Here is a 14,010-nt window from a genome sequence, read left to right as displayed (position 1 = left end):
CTGGCAGGAGTGGCAGTTTCGATCCTCAGGTACGGCAGCCCGGTATGGGCGTCGGCACTAAATGTGGAACGCAACGCACAGATGCTGGAGAGTACGCATAGACTGATGTGTCTTCGCGTAATCAGTGCATACCGCACTGTATCGAGGGATGCGGCCTGCGTGGTTGCAAGCATGATGCCTATCGGTCTGATAGTGAAGGAAGACGCGGAGCGCTACAGCATGCGAGGAGACAGGAACGCCCGTAGGGCCTCCAAAGACGCTTCTCTACGCAGATGGCAACAAGAGTGGGACAGCTCAACCAAGGGCAGGTGGACACATCGGCTCATACCTAGGGTCTCGAGCTGGTTAGATAGACCTCACGGAGAAGTGACGCAATTCCTCACAGGCCACGGGTGCTTCAGATGGTACCTCCACAGGTTCGGCCACGCGACATCCCCTGTATGTCCTGGCTGCCCAGACCAGATCGAGACGGCTGAACACGTTTTGTTCGCATGTTCCCGTTTCGCGGCTCAAAGGAGTGAGCTACTGGAGGCATGCGGCAGGGACACCACACCGGAAAACCTGATCCAGAGAATGTGCCACTGTGTAGAGAACTGGAACGCAGTGTCGACCGCGGCATCCCAAATTGCGGGCATATTGCAGCGAAAATGGAGTGCGGATCAACAACAGGTCAGCCGCGTACCGTAGCAGGCTCAAGAGAGATCAGCGAATAAACGTCGGTCCGGGAGAACCTTCTTCGTCGGGAAGCTCTTCGTCGGAGTAGTCTAGATCCATCGTCGGGGACTAGACGAGTAGTACGTAAAACTGCTAGGATCGTCAGGGCGCCAGTGAACCGGAAGCTATCCTCCAACCGGAATCACTGGATCGACCCAGGCATCCTCTCGGTCGCGCGTTGACGGGTATCGAAGGCGTCGGTTTCGGGAGGGCCTCCTTCGTCGGGGAACTCTCCGTCGGTGTAGGCTAGATCCTTCGGCGGGGGCTAGTCGAGTAGCCGCCACAACACCGATTCGAGTCGTCGAGGCGCCAGCGAACCGGAAGCCATGCTCCAACCGGAATCGCGGGACCGACCTCGGCACTCCATCGGGTGTCCCGCGTGGTGTAAAAGACTCGGTGTCGGGAGACTCTCCTTCGCCGGGGAACTCTCCGTCGGAGTAGTCTAGATCCTTTGTCGGGGACTAGATGAGTAGATCGTCGCGTGGAACCGATAGGATCGTCTGAGCGCCAGTGAACCGGAAGTCACGCTCCAACCGGAATCATTGGATCGACTTAGGCATCCTTTCGGTCGGGTCGTAGACGCGTACCGTAAGCGTCGGTTCGGGAGGACTTCCCTCGTCGGGGAACCCTCCGTCGGTGTAGACTAGATCTTTTGGCGGAGACTAGTCGAGTAGTTCCGCGACGTAGCATCAGTTTTTGGGTCGTCGAGGCGCCAGTGAACCGGAAGTTACCCTCCAACCGGCATCACTGGACCGACCTCGTCATCCAACTGGTTGATCCCTCGAGAGCAGGATGCTGATCCCCATTCTTCAAAAATTCTGGGGAGGGTGCTGTGAGCACCAATAGCCTTCCACCCCGAAGTAATACCTAGCGGTGGTGCCGGGGAGGTAGGGTTGGAGATCCAAGGTGTTTTAGTGGGTAGTTCCAATCAACAGTTGGGTAGTCCTGTGGAGAGTCCAACACTCCGTGCGTAAATGCATCTCACCTTGTAAAAAAAAAAGGCATTTTTAATGCCAAAAGTATGGAAAAGCAGCAGAGGCATCAACAACGAGCTAGGAACTGGCTCTATAGTTCGTGGTAAGATACGTCAACGCGTGAAAAAATGGAACCCCACCAATGCGAGAATGTGTAATCAGAGCATCAAAGGCCTTTTCTTCAACCATACTTCATGCATAACATACTTGCATTGTCCACACGACAAGAGACCCGACGATGAGAAGGAAGAGTTCTATGCATCGTGTAGCTTCGAGGCTGTTCAAGAATACTATACATGGAAGAACAACTGAACGCCACTACTCTTTGAGGGCGATCTCGCCGTTCCGCCATAGGAAGTACTGCGGCAGCGGCGCTTTCCATTGCGATTCCGAATTTATAAAACGACTTGTATGATGACGAATGTTAATAGAGTTAATAGCGAAGATGAACGCAGTACGGGACAGAATGTTGCAGCACGGAACGAAACAGAATGTGGAACGAAGCAAACAAGCGCAAAACATTTAAACTCCGGTCCTCCGGAGAAAGAAGTGCCAATAGGATGTACGAGATTGCGAAGCGATGGAATAACCGAACCGCGTAAATAACACATGGAAAATCTGCGAGAAGCTGAAAGGCACAAAGGTAGACAAACTGGCCAGCGAGCTGTGGAAATACGGTACAAACAAGGTGTCACTTGCACAACCGACAATAAGTGCGACAAACCGGATTGTTGTGACTATCGCGCGATCATCAGGGCTTGTATTGTGAATTCTAAAACGAACGAAGCAACAAAAAACATCTGCTGTGCAACAAAAAACAAATGCTTTTGAATTTGAGCCCATTTTCAAAACGATCAATTTGTTTCTTGGCAGTTTGCACTGTGTCAATATCCTAGAAACACTAAAAGCAATGTTCTTTAAATTAATATTAATCGGAACTAAAAGTTATGAATCTAGTTTCCTCATAGGCATCTACAATATGAGAACCATTCATCAAATGCTAACCTCATGAAGCATAGATCTCAGCAAGTTTCTCAGTTTCTCGGATTCGCTGACGACATTGACATAATTCCACGAAACTTTGAGGCGATGTCGGAGACGTACATCAGCATGAAAGCTGAGGTTAACAGGACTGGACATGCCATCAACGTTTTAAAGACAAAATACAGATTCAAGAGACGACTATGTGAACCTTCATTCCTGACTTCGGATCAACGTGTATTTGGGCTCAGTGATAACCGTTGGATTGACCGGTATCGTGAGTAAGTGGAATGGTACAATTTGTAATTGATCATTCTAGAATACGGCTAATCTAGAATGTTGATTCGTGGGATTCTTGCCCTTAGATATTCCTGCTTGTTCGCTGCGCTCCTCTTCTTCCTTTTGTAGTTTGACCGGATCGAGTTCAAAAACCGTTATCACTGGGCTGTAGTCCGGCATCCTGATGACATGCCAACGTAGCCGTCAATTTTGTTGGAATTGGTACGATTGGTTCTTCTTTGTCTGCATTCTTTCATAGAAGGTATCGACTCAAATCTCATTCCTACCTGAGTGTATTAGGAAAGTGATTGGAAGACACATTTAGGCATCATAGAGCTAACGATGCAATTGACTTATTGTATAGCATTTATGCCATTTAAATTAATCGCACTGTTTGAATGACATTACTTTCAAATATTTGTTTTTTCCTAGATCAACTGCAATGCTGGATAGAACTAGGTGATGCACTCCGATGGCAGCTCTACATGTGCTGGGTGGCCACATCTCTGTTTGTGATACCGGCTTTCATCATCTCTGCCTGCTATGTTATAATTATCAAAACAATCTGGTCAAAAGGATCTGTGCTGGGCCCGGTGGGTGATAAATGTAAGTATAGTTTCGAATCAGTTTGACTCATTCTGTTCTTTATGTATTCAAAATGTCAGTTCAGATTCACATACAAATAAACAATACGACACGAAAAGCACAACTGAGGCAAAATCATTTTTCTAGGAATAAAATCTAATTTTTTTTTTAAATCTAAATTTTTCCCTACATGCATGAGGTAAATATTTTCAAAAATTGAACCTTCTTCACGTGGAAATTGTACGAGTGTAATTTATTGAAGCTGGATAGCCACTTTTTTTAAATCACTGGATTGAGATTATTTTTAGTAGTTTAAAAATAAATGCAAGGGCACGAAAAAAAGTTTAATGGTTAAACCTGGTCAAATACTAAGCCAATGTTTTTATTCGAGTTTTACACTGGAACAACTGGAATCTATCAGTTCGGGTTTACATCTCATCCAAGTCAGTCGATAAAACGAAACCGCTTACGTTGGGGACAGAAGAAACCAAGTACAGTATTGTGTAGTGAACAATAGACCTCGAAAATGAGTGAACCAAACGAACAAAAGCTACCGTCGGTACGAAAGAATACAATTATTGTTGACTTCAGACAGTGCAAAATTCGACCTTCGATACGAAAACTTGAAGGTTTGCTTAAGGAGCAAATGCATCTTGACATTAAACGTGTGCATTTACTTCAATGCAATAAGACCAATAATGTTGTTAATATCCAGTTCTATAAAGAGTTGGATGCAATTCAATTCGCTAAAGACAATAATAATGTGCACTATGTGGAGCATGAAAATATCAAGTACAACATTCCAGTATATATGGAAGATAGTGCTATAGAAGTGCGTGTGCATGATCTTCCCTCGAGCGTCATCGATCCTTATATTCGCAAAACCATGTCCCAATACGGAGAGATTCTCTCTATCGAAAAAGAAAAGTGGAAGAATTTTTTCCCCGGTATTCTAAATGGCGTACGTTTGTTACGCATGCGCTTGAGGAGGCCTATACCTTCTTATGTGACATTCGGTCAGGATACAAGAATACCGTGTAAATCACTTGTTACCTATGACAATCAGATGGCTACATGTCAATATTGCCAAAAAGCTGTTCACTACGGTAAGCCATGTGATAAACCGGACTAGGAGACAACTATACCAAAGGACAACGGTGCTTCCTTCACACCAACCCCAAGCAACCCCAGTACACCTGTGACAGCCGCCAACAACAATGAAGCATCCCCTTCAACGAAACCATCCAACGTAACCCCTATAGAACAAAGTACACCAGCTGCAGTTAACAGCTTACCATCCAACCAACCAGCAACTGCAAACAATGTACAACAAGGCGCATCTACAGCAACTAGCAACGAAATCAACAACAATACCACGGCAATGGATGACGAGACGAACCACGAACAAACTGCCCCTCAATCCTCGCAGGAGGAAAATGGAAGCTCCTCTCCCCCTAGAGATAAGGTGACAACGAGATCCAATACAAAAAATTTTTATCTAAAAACTCAGCTAAATCGGCCACGTAAAGCTTGTACGCAAATAGGCCTGAATAAAATATCTTTTAAATAAAAAAAAACTGAAATCTTTAGTTTTATATGTAAAACTTAATACTGATATATGCAGAGTGCGCGTCTTTCTGGTAACTATCCGTTTCGTGGAATGCTTGACAAGTGAAGAAGAATCATTAGTCATTCTCTTGGATAATAATGTTGGAAAAAGATTTTCTGTTTTCCGTGGCTTTCGCGTAGGGCGCTCGGCTTACGGTATCGTCCACCTCCTTTTGGCTCCTTTACACAGCAAAACTTTAGTTAGAATGTTGGTTAGCTACATACATACATCACGCGAGGTATTCCATTTTGGAATTTCCACACAAACAAGTATAAACAAATGTTCTTCGTAAACTTATAAACTTCGAACTCGAAATAGAAAAAAATGCTTGAAATGTACTAGATTTCTACTGTTTATATTCATTATGAAACTCTTCAAAGATTGAAAAGAAACTACCAACGCCATTGAATATTTAGACATGCAAACATATTTTCAATGATTGAAAAGGGTACTTATTCCCAGCTGGGAAAAAATAAAGTTTTCATAATGCAATCTGTTAAATTGAACTCGTTATTTCAACACGAAACCTACTATTACATCATTTTGTTTCATTAGTTTTTATTTAATTTTGCTCACGATATAATGCCAGCGAACTCCGTGTGTTTTTCCTACATCAGTACAATACGAAACAGCAGTGCACAAGGTGTAAAGAAAATTGTGAACATTTTTGAATTTTTTGTCTATTTCATGTAAGTTTTAATAGTTTTGAACTCCAAATTTAAATTCCTCGGAAGATCTTGCCTCAAATAGCACTTTTAAATTTTAAAATCATGCTAGCAGAACGGCACTGTAAAAGTTAATATTTTTTAAAAACCATATACGGCTACAGGAAAAAAAAACAATAATTCCAAGCCCACTTAGTTTTTGTGAATTTAACAGCAAAAAATTGAATTTTCTGTTTTTCGTTCGAGTTTTTGAATAATTGTTCAAAAATGCATTGCGTGCATTCCACTGAATTTCACCTTAGGGTCTGAGGCCAGTGTGTTTTAGGGTGATTTAGAAGGATATTTTCACGCTTCTGAGTTCATTGAATATCTCGCCTTCAAAAGCATGGATCAAGAATCTATCCTGACAATGTCTAGATAATTTATTGTAGATACGATTAGTGCATAAAAATATATATGTTGTCTCGATAAAAATGAAGTGATTGTTATTTTTGTAAAGGTAAGTCGATTTCTATGCACGCACTATTTTTTCAGCTCCAGTTTCCTGGTAACGTAACGAACAATGAGAGAGAAATAAAATCAGCTCAGCAAGGCTGGTTAACAAGTGGTAGCTTTATTGGATGGAGACAAATTTTATGCTTACATATGTCAATTCCATTCGACCGATTGATGTAGTCAAACTTGTAACTGAAAAAATATCGAAACTTTTCTAGCCACCCGACCCATCGAGAGTCATTTTGCCCGTATGCGAGGGAGCATGGAGAGAAATATAATGCGCAGAGCGCACACGTGGTCTTAGACGCGACCTACTGGCCTCAACCCTGAATGGTTGCTGTGCTCATCAATATTTTGTGGGTTTATTTTATGCACCATTCGCCTCGGCTCATTACAACACCAACACCAAGCAACTAAACGGCCGTTTTCAAGACTTCCAAAACTTAATGTTCGAAAGTTTATTTTGCATAGGGGTAACGTGGGCAAAGCAGGGATAGAGGAAAAGCTGAGTTTTCTTTATATCTCTTCTGGTTTATGGTGCCAGTCACCGAAATACTTTGGAATTTCATTTTGAAACACATTCAAATTTTACCATGCGTTTTCGTAATTTTCTATTATATTTATAACAATAGTTTTTTGTTTCGGTGCTTCGTTATAATTGTTCGAAATTTTCAATCTTACGAGTGGTATCGCAATCAACATAAAAAATGAGTTTCGTAGTATTTCATAGTGCTCTCTTCTGCGCTACAATATAGTATTATGTAGGGTCAAAATGATGAAAAAAAATAAGTTTTGCGAATTTTTGTTCAGATCTATCGTTCAACAGAATAAACTCAAATATTCTATAAAAAAAAGCATCACTCGAACATGTATTGAACCACCAACCCGGGACGACCTGCTTTCGAGAAATTCGCGATAAAATTTTTTGTGTGTAAAATTGAAGGAAACAATTTATCATTCTAGGGAGCCCGTAGGATACAGCATTTACAAAAAATCATATTTTTGCCTTTCTCATATAGAAAGGCTATACAATCACTGCAAAAACCGACTTTTGAACCGAGGCCATATACCATTCGACTCAGCTCGACGAACTGAGCAAATGTCTGTGTGTATGTGTGTGTACCTATGTGTGTGGTATGTGTGTGTGTGTGTGTGTATGTCTGTGTGTGTACGTGTGTGTGTGACAAATATTGTCACTCATTTTTCTCGGAGATGGCTTAACCGATTTTCACAAACTTAGATTCAAATGAAAGGTCCATAGTCCCATACAAAGTTCCTGAATTTCATTTGGATTCGTCTTCCGGTTCCAGAGCTACAGGGTGTTAAAAATTGTGAAAAAAATGTTACTCACTTTTCTCCGAGATGGCTGAATCGATTTTCACAAACTTAGATTCAAATGAAAGGTCTCATGGTCCCATACAAAGTTCCTGAATTTCATTAGCATCCGACTTCCGGTTCCGGAATTACCGGGTGATATGCACCAAAAAGGGGGAAATAATGCATTAAAAATGTGAAAAAAATGTCACTCACTTTTCTCGGAGATGGCTGAACTGATTTTTACAAACTTAGATTCAAATGAAAGATCTTGAGGTCCCATAAAAAATTCCTGAATATTGTTTGGATCCGACTTCCGGTTCCGGAGTTATGGGGTAAAATGTTCAAAAAAATGAAAAAAATTTTTCTAGCTTTTCTAATAGATGGCACGACCTATTTTCATAAACTTAGGTTCAAATGAAAGGTCCTGTGGTCCCATACCTAATTCCTGAATTTTATGCCAGATCCGGAAATATAGGGTAAAGTGGGTTAAAAGTTGTATATCATCATTGAAAATGGGGAAAAAACTTAAAAATATTCTAAATCGACATCAAATCTTTTCCAATTGATAGTTTTTATCAGTAGACGGTCAAAGAAACCGATTTCGCTTATTTTTATAAGAATCGAAGAAAATTATTTAGAAGAATACCACAGTATTATATATGATAGTATGTTTGATATGAGAAAGGCATCATTACACCACTAGGTGGATTAAAACAGGTTTTTGTTAGTGAGATCGCGTATTTCAAGCGTGAGTCGCTTAACACAAACGGTGTTGTGTCTGCAACAACCGGAATGATAAACTGTGCTCTTGGTTGTGCAATCGACGGAGATATTGTGTCCAGGAGTGCTCCGTATTGTGCTTCAGAATGGGAACGAATATGCTCAAATGTCATTTATGAGAAATAAGTATCTGATTGGTGTCTGAGCATTACTAACATGTATGTTAATGTGCGATTGACACACTACTCTAAGCGACCGCCGCATGATATGATGTCTCGAAGTTTGAAATAAATTGTAAACGGAATAATAAATAAACGCAGTAAGATTATTTTAAGTATTGCGTGTCAAATTCTTAATATTTTAATACAATGCACTCAGAAAAGTGGCAATTTTTACGCAAATTTGGTATATGTGGTATAAATTTCACTTGAGTAACTAAGGAGTTACTCTTAATTAGAGTTGTTCCACTTTTTCTGTAGATGAGTGGGATCTTACTCATTTTTGAGTAACTATTTTTAAGCGTGCACGTATCACGGGGGAAGGGTTTGGTGCGAAGCGTTTTTATTTCCAGTGCTTATAAATCCGAAAAAATTTCTTCACGTTAAATTCTGAATTTAGTCGTAGTTTTCGTCAAATTCAACTAATCGATATAACTAACGGGGTGTCAAATTTCAACTAAACAGTTCACATCATTCGCGAAATGGTTCACAGTCAATCAGAGATAATAATGATAACTGCGCGAAAAACATCGAAAAGAAAAATTTGTCAGTGGGAAATTTATATTTCTTTGTTATATTCAACTATCTACAGATTTCTTGTTAGATCTATCTGCAAATTATGAAGAGATTCTAGAGCACACTATAAGGATACACTTAACACTAGAAAGGCCGAGTTTTTCGTATACCGATGAGGGCCGCAGGGAGTCAATTGACTCCACGCGTAGTGCGCACCGTTTTTAAGCGTTTTGTCCTCGTATCAACAACTGTCTTTGTGATTTTGCTTGCTAGAATGGTAGAAGAATGCAATAAATGTTTATATAAATATTTCTAAGGCATTTAATAATGATAGAAGTGCGGATTAGGTCATGGAGGGGCTGCTCCAGAAAAATAAATAACTCAATTTCGAAAAGCAAGTTGTTTTTTTATTAGAAGAATATAATTGAGATTGATATGATATTGAAATCGAACTTACTACGTTCACATAACGCTACATTATACGCAGTTCAAGCATACGCTCTTGGAGCAACTTCCACAAACAAACTTTTCACATGACAAACATTTTGTGCATGTTTTATTCTTTTTGCATTGTTTTTTGACTTGACAGTAGTGCCTTACACTGCTTTCATTACCTTGATCAGCTTTGGTTTTTATTCTTGCATCTGCGTACTTTTGCGCAAGTTCTTTAGCCAATTTCAGTAGAAAGCTATGCCGAGAAATTTTGCTTTGTGTGCACTGCCTAAAAACAATCCAAGAGTTTATGCCAGCAATATCGAGCATGTTGTACAAAACGTGCATCGGCCAGCGTCTGGTACCACATCGTGTAGTGTACAGCCAAGCCATCTGATCAAACGAATCAACGCCTGATTTCGTACTGTTATAAAACTGAATCGTTTCAGGCAACTTCTTTGGATCTGAACCTATCCCGACACTAGGATGCATAGTATTTTTCTTCTGTTTGCCCTGGTAGACAGTAAGCGTAGACTCATTACATTGCAATAACAGTGTAGAATATAATGGCTCTTTCATAAGCTTTACCTGTTGAGGTATTTCACGTTTAGCTCTATTCACTGTGCCAACAATGCTGGTTCGCTTTTCCTTCAGCCTTAGAGCAAGCCTCCGGGTTGTAAAGAAGTTATCAGTGGTAATATTTCGGCCCTTGTTTTGAAATGGTTTCGTCAGTTCCAGAATCACGTGTTCTCCCAAACTTTCGTCTTTAGGTCATGAATCGTCTTTTCCAAGATACGGTTGTATATTGCATACATACTTCGTCTCGGCATCGGTCAAGACCCAAAACTTGATACCAAATTGATCCGGTTTATTCGGCATATATTGGATAAAACGACAGTGGCATTTAGAAGGGAGAAGCTGTTCATCGCCAGTTAGATACATACCCGGATTATAACAACTCTGACAATTTTCAACGAATTTTTCCCATAGGCTCGAAATCAAGGCAAATCTATCCTGCTGTAACCGTTCCGATCGCGTTGATTTCATGTCAAACCTCATATTGGACATAATATCACGAAAGCGGTTTCTGCTCATAGTTTTGGCAAAAAAGGGGGGACCCCAATCTCCTGACCACAATACATCCAAATCAAGCTTACTCATTCCGTATGCCCCGCGCACTTACATGATAGCAAAAAATGCTTGCAATTCTTCTAAAGACAATGTCCAATCAGGGTTATTTTTGACACTCCTAGCGTAATTTTCAGTGCACTTTATTATGCTTTTCAACATTACGTCTGAAAAAAACAAGTTCCAAGCGCTAAAGGTGCTCTCATCGAAGACATGATGCTTAGCGTGAGGGCTTGGTCCACCTTTCTCTCTGACAATATTTTGGGCGGATCGCTTTGCCAATAATTCAACTCCCGGCTGAATAACTGTCCAATATATCGTTTTGTCTTTACCTATTAGCGTATCACCTGGTTTCAAAGGCAGATCATTTTTGGTATGCGCCTGACGGTTACTCGAAGTACTGGGACCATCGCCTCCCGAACGGTTTACAGACGAGCGCGATGCACCCTTCTCTAAACCTGAAGTTTTCTTTGGAGCAGATGCATTGTTACTCTGGTCACTGTTGCGCCGTTTTGAGACACGTCGTCGCGTACCTTTTTTGGGTTCAAAAGGTTCCTCTGGGAAAGATTAAAATAACCGATTATTTTTATGAAAATGCATCTTTTATTACGCACTTTTGTCATACAGCTATCGGTTCTCAAATTTTTAGTTGTGCATTCATAAAGAGTTCAACTAACTTGAGATAGTGTAAAAGTAAAATAAAAAGTAGTACCCATAAGTCTCACCTTCATCACTATTGCTAACAACCTGAAATTCTTCTACACTGGATACAGATGAATCGCTGTCGTCAATGGTACCAGGAATAAGAAATTCATCGCCCGAATTGTCTTCAACTTGAGTATCATCCTCATTTTCGAAAGCATCTTCTTCGAGATCAGTCATGCGGCGAATAATTTCGGCTGCTTGTTCGGCAGTGTACCGAGGATTCCTTCTACTCATTGTTATTTGTTTAGTGATATTACTTGAACGGGAATATGCTTACAAACGTATGGAATTGCAACGCAAATAATGCCAGTTGACTCCGATGTTCACTGTTCAAGGGCCAGCCACACACTAATAAATCAAAGGTTTGAAGGAGAAAGATCGCGACATAAACAGCGTCAAGGTGTTTCTCGGCAAAACAAAGGCAGACAGACGGACGGCGCACGAAGTGTGGCTCGGCGACAAACAATCCCTCCCCCACCTTCTCCTCATACAGTGCGTTTGACTGGCGCGCAAGAATTTTGTTTCTTTTTCTTTATTTGCGAATAGACAACTAAAGAAGAAAAAAAAGGGTAAGGGATAAATATTTTGTTTTGTTACACACGTATAGAGGATCATAATTGATGAACACTTAATAAATAAGAACATTTTTGAAAAGAAAATCCTGGAGCAGCACGCGAATAATCAAGCGCAGGAGCCAATTGACTCCCTTCGGCCCTTCTAGTGTTAATCACTGTGGTAACAAATCGATGCACTACATTCAATATCTGCTGTGGTCGTGTAAAATGAGTAGCTATTTACCTTCCACTCATGCGTTCATACGTTTATTTACCGTATTTACTGCATTATCGCGTAGTATTCAGCGTTAAGTAGCGGTCTTGAATTATTTTGCGGTTGCGGTGCAAAAGACTTGTTTATTACGCGCGTCCGAACCATGAACCGTTTTCTATTTCAACAGTCCCTCTATAAAACATCAAAAGGCATGTCATACCGAGTCGTGTTTGACAAATGTGGATCCAATTTCAATTAAGAAGTTTCAACATTCATTCGAATCAGCGAGTTTTGTTCATAAACCGAGTCAGTAATACTGTATCTCTTTCCAACAGATCGACACCGGAACGGCAGTGCAGACCTGGCTAGCCGCCGAGCAAGTTCCAGGGGCATCATTCCCCGTGCCAAGGTGAAAACCGTCAAGATGACAATCGTGATTGTGATAGTGTTCGTGCTCTGCTGGTCGCCGTATATCGTGTTCGATCTGCTGCAGGTGTTTGAACAGATTCCGAAAACGCAGACCAACATTGCCATCGCGACATTTATCCAAAGTCTAGCACCACTGAATTCCGCCGCCAATCCTTTGATATACTGTTTGTTTTCGACGCATTTCGTTAGAACGCTCAAGTGAGTAAAACTAATTGTGGCATTTAACTTTTTTTCCGTTTGCTCCAATATTTCAATCTTAATCCACAGAAGACTTCCTCCATTCCGATGGCTGCTCTCGTCCGGTTTGTGCTGTGGCAGTCCGGATGACGCACATGGGCTCAGCGGATGTGGACAGTCGGCCAATGGGAACCGTTTGCGAAATCAGCACAGCAGTGATTCCATGAGGACACTCACCACGTCGTTAACGGTTTCGACTCGAAGACCAACCACCATCATTCGGACGGCGAGGGTGGTTGTGTAGCAGCGGAAGGTCAGCAGCACTGGTCCGGAACTGGCAACAGGGATGCGTCATTCCGGAACTCGAAGCTCTCCGTCGGCGAAGCATCTAGTCAAATTTAAAACTTAAAATGACGAACTTTTGTAGTAGAACTTTTGTAGTTTCTACAGTTACCAGTAGATTTTTAGAAGCATATCCGGCACTTTTCGGCATTTGCGACGAACATTCTCGTTTATTGATAGAGTATTTTTTACGAATTTAAATGTAGATAGCTATAAAACCAAGTGTAGTCTTTTCTGTGCCAGTCGCAAAATGCAGTTTAGCCTTAATTAAGGATAATGTTTCTGCGCGACGATGTAAAAGTGCTTTTACCTGTCTGTAGCAGCAATCCAGTGTATACCAAAAATAAGAAACCGAACAAAATCTATCAGAAAAACTGTAAGGATTATTGCATTTATATACCAGAGAATATCAGAACAGGAGTCAGTGGCATCTCTTTGGGAATGTAGATTAACAGATTTTTGTATTATCCATTAGACTGATACTGTTCATTGTAATTTGTAATCTGACAATTAAATCACCTGTGAAATTAGCAGAGTAAATAGTTTATGAATATGTTTGATGATGATGTTAGTTTGTTAGAATATAAATATATTTCATTTCAGTATAAGAATGTGTCGATTGGTGGCTTTTCCTGTTGACTAGCTTTTTTTTGCATATATCACAAGCTTCTTTCTGATCCTTTTGGTTTTCCGCCACAACCGCACTTTATTTTAGTTCGTATTAACTTTGCTTGTGATTTTAAAGTATTTAGTTAGTTCTCAACAATAATCTATATCAAGCAGCTCAACAGACTACATCCAAGCCAGTGATGCCACTTTTTGTTGAAGTCAAATTCGTATATTTGGTTTCAAGTGTACTTATACTAGTACATTTACATAAACTTGACTGCTTTAAGCTCTAATCCTCAAAGGCAGGCTTCCAAGAATTACAGATCAATGGCGAATAGGTGCATGAT

General features: G+C 40.9%; 1 protein-coding gene across 3 annotated transcripts in view; it reads left to right on the top strand.

The window, feature by feature from the left end:
* LOC131431534 (cardioacceleratory peptide receptor-like) overlaps positions 1–13,665 on the top strand; it is a 305,849-nt gene extending 292,184 nt beyond the window's left edge. For 2 of the 3 annotated variants that reach the window (XM_058597317.1, XM_058597316.1), the window contains 3 exons: positions 3,381–3,554; positions 12,442–12,733; positions 12,803–13,665. In XM_058597317.1, the coding sequence (XP_058453300.1) occupies positions 3,381–3,554; positions 12,442–12,733; positions 12,803–13,016 (680 nt within the window). In that variant the 3' untranslated portion in view covers positions 13,017–13,665. Of the gene's footprint in view, positions 1–3,380; positions 3,555–12,441; positions 12,738–12,802 lie in introns of those variants that run through there. The other variant, XM_058597318.1, reaches the window with a different exon arrangement.
* Positions 13,666–14,010: the final 345 nt, after the last annotated feature.

The sequence above is a fragment of the Malaya genurostris genome, chromosome 2 (genome assembly GCF_030247185.1).
Source record: "Malaya genurostris strain Urasoe2022 chromosome 2, Malgen_1.1, whole genome shotgun sequence".
NCBI lineage: Eukaryota > Metazoa > Arthropoda > Insecta > Diptera > Culicidae > Malaya > Malaya genurostris.
Note: the sequence above shows the minus strand (reverse complement) of the source record. Positions and strands in the feature narration are given on the sequence as shown.